At 40.2% G+C, this 6,545-nt stretch overlaps 2 protein-coding genes across 2 annotated transcripts in view; both read left to right on the top strand.

Moving 5' to 3' along the window:
• Nucleotides 1-6,331, top strand: part of LOC109377410 (KRAB domain-containing protein 4-like) — a 14,547-nt gene extending 8,216 nt beyond the window's left edge. The window contains exons 2-3 of the mRNA XM_019633739.1: nucleotides 4,964-5,090; nucleotides 5,852-6,331. Of these exons, the coding sequence (XP_019489284.1) occupies nucleotides 4,964-5,090; nucleotides 5,852-5,943 (219 nt within the window). The 3' untranslated portion in view covers nucleotides 5,944-6,331. The remainder of the gene's footprint in view (nucleotides 1-4,963; nucleotides 5,091-5,851) is intronic.
• LOC109377411 (zinc finger protein 605-like) overlaps nucleotides 1-6,545 on the top strand; it is an 84,497-nt gene that overhangs the window by 74,924 nt on the left and 3,028 nt on the right. The window contains 1 exon segment of the mRNA XM_019633740.1: nucleotides 6,322-6,545. This exon segment is cut by the window's right edge and continues 1 nt beyond it. Coding sequence (XP_019489285.1) covers nucleotides 6,322-6,545 — 224 coding nt within the window.

Below are 6,545 nucleotides of genomic sequence, written 5' to 3'. Positions count from 1 at the left end.
CAGTGTCACTGGCCCTCATATGTGGGATCCGAACCGGGGCCCTCTGGCGTCCCAAGCCAGTTCTTAACCATCGCGCCACTCGGCCGGCCCCTCTCTTTCTTTCTTGAACCCACTCTAGTTGCTTTTGCTCCCACCCTTCCACCGAAAGTGCTTTTTCTGAGGATCACCAACGATTCCGTGTTGTTAAATTTCACGATGAGTTTTTATTTGATCTTTCAGCAGCATCTCGCGTAGCTGATACTTCCTTTTCTTTTGATATACTGTTGTAATTTGGTGTTTAGAATGCCAGGCTCTCCTGATTTCTGCCTTATTGGCCACTTTTTCTAGGGTTCAGTTTCTTTTTGTAAGCTTTGTCTTATCTCTCATCCTGTAATGTTTTTTTTAAAATTGTGAATTGGGGGAGGGGAACAGCCAAGTTGTTCTTCAGTCGTAGTTGTGGAGGGCGTCAGTCGCCATCTGGCTGCCCATCGGCAGCTCATGGCCTCTAAGCTCAAGGTTCTGAGTTCAGTCTTAATTGCGGGTGAGCGTAGCCACCATCCCATGTGGGAGTCGAACCCGGCAGCCTTTTTGTTAAGAGCACACACTGAATCTATTGAGCCATCCGGGTGGCAGCTCAGTTCAAGGTGCCAAGTTCAGTCTTAGTTGCAGGCGGGCATAGCCCACTATCTAACAGACAAGACAGTCTTGTTGTTAGGAGCACGTGCTCTCACCAGCTGAGTCATCCTGCCATCTGTTGGCAGCTCAGTGGCAGCTCAGCTCAGGCACAGTGTCACTGGTCCATGTGGGAATCGAACCCGCGGCCCTGTTGCTCAGAGCTTGTGCTCTTAAGCAAACTTTTTTTTTTTTTACATTTACCAGATATTTTATTTTTGCTTCAACAAAGGTCTTTGGTGGGTGAAATCAGAACATACTTGTCATACACATAATCTTAAGCAAACTCTTAACCAACTGAGTCACTCAGCCGGCCCTCTCATCCTGTTATCTTAATTCTCAGAGTGACTCAGGGCTCATTCCTCACATCCTTTTTGTCCTCACTTCCTTAGTGCTCTCATCTAGTGTCACAGGCTTAAACACTCAGATGCTGATGACCTCCTCATTATATCTCTAGCCTGGAATCTCCCTTCAGCACTAGCTCCTGTATCTCTTTGCCTCCTTGGCTTGACAAAGGTACACCTCTACACGTGTATCCAACTAACCATTTCCCAAACCAAGCTCCTGATCTCACCTCAAATCTGTTCCACAGTTTTACTGGTTCAGTTAATAGCTTTTCCTAGCCTCTCCGATGAGAGGTCAGCAAACTTCTGTAAAGGGCGAGATAGTAAGTATTTTAGCCTCTGTGGGCCAGACAGTCTCTGTTGCAACTATTCAGCTCTGCCACTAGCACAAAAGTAGCCGTGGACAGTATAGAAACTACTGGGCATATTTCACTTTTCACACTTTATGCATCCCAACAGGACAAATCCTGTTGGTTCTGTTTCCAAAGTAGACCTCAAATCTGTCACTTTTCTTTGCTACTGCACTGCTTTCGTCAAAACCATCATTATCTGTCACTTGGACCACTGTAGCAGCTCCTCACTATTCTTGCTAACGCTTCTCATAGGCACTTTTCCAGGCTGCAGTGTTGCTTTGGGTCCTTTCTGTTTTTCTTTCTCTTACTTTTTGATGCATTTCAAAGTAAGTTGCAAACATTAGTACATAGCCCCCTATATACTCCAGCATATATATTGTTAACTAGGGTTTAATATTTGCTTATATTATAGTACTTTTTATTTATTTTAGTATACAATTTATATATAACTAAATGTACAAATATTTATGTACCATTCAACAGTTTTGACATATGCATACACATCTGTATTACATGCTTCTAAGATTTTATTGGGGAAGGAAGGGGAACAGCCAAGTTGTCCTTCAGTCTTAGTTGTGGAGGGCGCAGCTAGCTCAGTTCCAAGTCCAGTCGCCATCCAGCTGCCCATCAGCAGCTCGCGGCCACTCAGCTCAAGGTGCCATGTTCAATCTTAGCTGCAGGTGGGCATAGCCCACCATCCTGTGCGGGAGTTGAACTGGCAACCTTGTTGTTGGAGCACGTGTTCTCACCAGCTAAGCCATCCTGCCACCTGTTGGCAGCTCAGCTGCAGCTTAGCTTGGGCGCAGCGTCACTGGCTCATGTGGGAATCGAGTCGGCAACCCTGTTGCTCAGAGCTCATGCTCTTAACCATCTGAGCCACTCAGCCGGCCCCTAATTTTTTATCTTTTATTCTGTCAGTATGTTGAGTTACATTGGTTGATTTTTAAATGTCATGATTTTTTTTTTGTTCTGTTTTATTTAGAGAACGTTAATTTTGTTTGTTTCAGGTGCACAAAACAATGTAATAATTAGACATTTACACCCCTCACAAAGGGATAACCCCAATTTGTCTACCTTCCTTCTGACATGGTACATAGCTGTTACAACACCATTAACTATATTCCCTGTGCTGTACTTTATATCCCCGTGACTATTTTGTGACTACCAATTTATACTTCCTAATCTTTTCATACTCATCCTCCCAACCCTCTCCCATCTAGTAACCATCAGTTTTTTTCTCTATGAACCTATTTGTTCTGTTTGTTTGTTTATTCTGTTCTTTAGATTCCACATATAAATGATTATATGGTATTTGTCTTTCTCAGTCTTATTTCATTTAGCATAATATTTTCTAGGTCCACCCGTGTTGTTGCAAATGGTAAGATTTCATTCTTTTTTATGGCAGAGTAATACTCCATTGTATAAATGACAATTTTTTTTTAAATTAGTTTCAGGTGTACAAAGCAACGTAATAGTTAGACATTTACACCCCTAACAAAGTGATAATCCCACCCAATCTACTACCCTTCTGACATTGTATATAGTTGTTACAATACTGTTGATTATCTCCCCTATGCTATATTCCACATCCCATGACTATATATACAGAGGGTGCCAAAAAATGTAGACATATTTTAAGAAAGGAAAACTATATTAAAATTGTAATGCTCAATATATACTGGCAACAAAAGATGAATACAAGTCACGTTTGACTTCTGGAATTACAAGAGGTGCTCAAAGTGGTTATCATCAGTGCCCAGGGACTTCTGATTATGGCGAACTACTGCTTGAGCAACGTTGACCAAAGTGTCCACCTGTATACGTTTTTTTGGCACCCCTGGTATACATGTATATTTAATTATAGTTGACATTCAGTATTATTCTACTTCAGCTTCAGGTGTGGTATATAGCACATTGGTAAAAATATATGGAATGCTTCACGAATTTGCATGTCATCCTTGCACAGGGGCCATGGTAATCGTCTCTGTATAGTTCCAATTTTAGTATATGTGCTGATGAAGCAAGCTCCACAATTTCTTTATTCATTCATCTGTTGATGGGCATTTTGGTTTTTTCTCTTTCTTGGCCATTGTGAATAGTGCTGCAGTAAACATAAGGGGTGCATATGTTTTTTTCAAATTAGTGTTTTAGGGCCGGCTGAGTGGCTCAGTTGGTTAAGAGCTCGCTCAAGAGTTTGAGCTCTGAGCAACAGCGGTTCGAGTCCCGGCCCGAGCTGAGTAGCCGCTGAGCTGCCAACAGGTGGCGGGATGGCTCAGCTAAAACACACACACACACACACACACACACACACACACACACACACAAACCCAATCAAATTAGTGTTTTGGATTTCTTTGGATAAATACCCAGAAGTGGAATTATTGGGTCATAAGGTAGTGCTATTTTTCATTTTTTAAGGAACTTCCATACTGTTATCCATGGTGGCAGCACCAATTTGCTATCCCACCAACAGTGCACAAAGTTTCCCTTTTCTCCACATCCTCACCAGCACTTGTTGGTTGTTGATTTATTGATGATGGCCATTTCTGACAGGAGTGAGGTGATATCTCATTGTAGTTTTTATTTGCATTTTTCTGATGATCAGTGATGTTGAGCATCTTTTCATATGTCTATTGGCCACTGTATGTCCTCTTTGGAGAAACGTCTATTCAGGTCCTCTGCTCATTTTTTAATTGAATTGTTTGGGTTTTGTGGTGTTGAGCTGTATGAGTTCTTTATAAATTTTGGATATTAACCCCTTATCAGATGTATCAGTGGCAAATATCTTCTCCCATTCAGTAGTGTCTTTTTGTTTGTTTGATGGTTTCCTTTGTTGTGAAAAAACTTCATTTTGATATAGTCCCATTTGTTTTTTTTGTCTTTAGTTTCCCTTGTCCGAGGAGATATATCAATCAATAAAAATATTACTAAGGATAATGTCTGAGAGTTTCCTTCCTATATTTTTTTCTAGGAGTTTCAATGGTTTCAGGTCTTACGCTTAAGTCTTTAATCCATATTGAGTTTATTCTTTTTTTTTTTTTTTAGCTAAGCCATCCTGCCACTTGTTGGCAGCTCAGAGGCAGCTCAGCTCGGGCCAGGACTCAAACCTCTGTTTCTCAGAGCTCAAACTCTTAAGCGAGCTCTTAACCAACTGAGCCACTCAGCCAGCCCAAGTTTATTCTTATATATGGCTTAAGAAGGTGGTCCTCTTCCTTTCTCTGTCTCTCTCTCTGTCTCTCTCTCTCTCTCTCTCTCTCTCTTTTATTTTGGTATGTATTTGTTCAATTTTCCCAGCACCATTTATTGAATAGATTGTCTTTACCCCAATATAAATTCTTACTTCTTTTTGTCATAGGTTAAATGACCATATAGGCATGAATTTATTTCTGGGCTCTCTATTGTGTTCCATTGATTTATGTATCTGTCTTTATGCCAATGCCAATGGCATGATATTTTTAATGAGCCATAAGTTTCTTCTATAAGATGTAAGATAAACCTAGATTTACTAAACCTTTTGGATATATAATATATTGTGAACATGATCATAATAAATTCATAAGCATTTTTTCCATATCATTGAATGAAATCACCTGAAATAAGACTATGCTGTTACAGGTAACATTTGCATTTAAGGATGTGTTTGTGGACTTCACTTCGGGGGAATGGCAGCTACTGGATGCTGCTCAGAAGAGCTTATACTGGAATGTAATGTTGGAAAATTATAGCAACCTTGTGTCAGTCGGTAAGGACATGTTTCTTATATATCTCTTGATGAACTCTCAGCCTATTGCTTTTTTTCCTTAATTCCTAGAATTTATGGGTCCTCTGAAGTTTTTAATGTCTTTAAACTTAGGATTTATAGATGGTAGAATCTTTGTGTCTGTATGAACCAGGAGAGAGGTTCAGAGGTTCTGAAGACCAAGCTTTTGGGCCCATGTTGATCTACATACAGATTATTAAGCTTCTAGGCTACAAGCAGTCTTCCACATGGAGCAAGAAGTGTCACAGATTGTAGAGGGAGAAATCTGCAGTAAGGGCAGTCTAGGTGAGTGAATATAAAACAGGTAGATGAATGAAAGTGTAAGGAGATAGAATCTTAGATAGGTTCTTTTGAGATCTCTACTCTAAAACTCCTGAACTCTTAAATATGACACAAAACAGTTGACAGCTTCCTAGATGTCATTAAAGATTCTTCCACTCATCACCTTGCTCATATTAGGACTCTCTGCTTGACATTTAGAAGGAGATTGGCCCCTTATGTCTATTCACTCTGTATCAGATCTCTGGAATCTGAATTAGGACCTTACTTTCTTGGTTATTCTTTCTAGCATCTGTACTCGTCCTCACCAACACTGCTTATGTTGCCTTCCTCCTACTCCACACCTCACCTGTGGTCAGAATTATGCTTCCAAATACACATGGATTTTTTTCCCCCTTTCCTATGTTTTGTATGACTTTTGTGTTCCTCTGCTTTCCTTCTATTTTCTCTTTTCCTTCTACTAGATGCCTCTAACTTGTATCCTATATCCAGAATATCATTTCTTTCTTTGATCGTTGTTATGAGAGTCTACACCTTCCAGTACCTAATCATATAAAGATTCATTGGTCTCCGTCCTAGAAGACACCTGGCAAGTTGATGATGTACACTGGCACCAGCAAAACTCTGACAAGCCTGATCCCGTGGAGAGGCATGGGATCCTCTGTGGATACGATGCATTTGGGAAAGTATTTCACCTGAGTAAAGACTTTAATCATTTCGATTTAAATGGAAAAACTTTGAAACATAATTTAGATATACTTTTCCAGAACAGAAATTATGTAAATAAGAAAGCTGAAAAGTTAAATCTGCTTGAGAAATTATTTCTCCATGCTATGCACAAAAACACTCAGTCTGGAATTAATTGCTATGGTTATGATTGTGGAGAAGCTGTCAGTAAGAAGTCATGCCTGAATATAACTCATATAGCAATGAGATTTTACAAATGTAGTGAATGTCAGAGATCCTTTAACTACATGTCACAACTCCTTGTGCACCAGAGAATTCACACAGGAGAGAAACCCTATGGATGCAATGAGTGTGGGAAAGCTTTTGCACAGAAGAAGGGTCTCCTTTTACATCTGCGAACTCACACAGGAGAGAAACCCTATGGATGCAGTGAATGTGAGAAAGCTTTTGCGCAGAAGAACGGCCTCATTT

This window comes from Hipposideros armiger, unplaced genomic scaffold (genome assembly GCF_001890085.2).
Source record: "Hipposideros armiger isolate ML-2016 unplaced genomic scaffold, ASM189008v1 scaffold_1393, whole genome shotgun sequence".
NCBI classification, from domain to species: Eukaryota; Metazoa; Chordata; class Mammalia; order Chiroptera; family Hipposideridae; genus Hipposideros; species Hipposideros armiger.
Note: the sequence above shows the minus strand (reverse complement) of the source record. Positions and strands in the feature narration are given on the sequence as shown.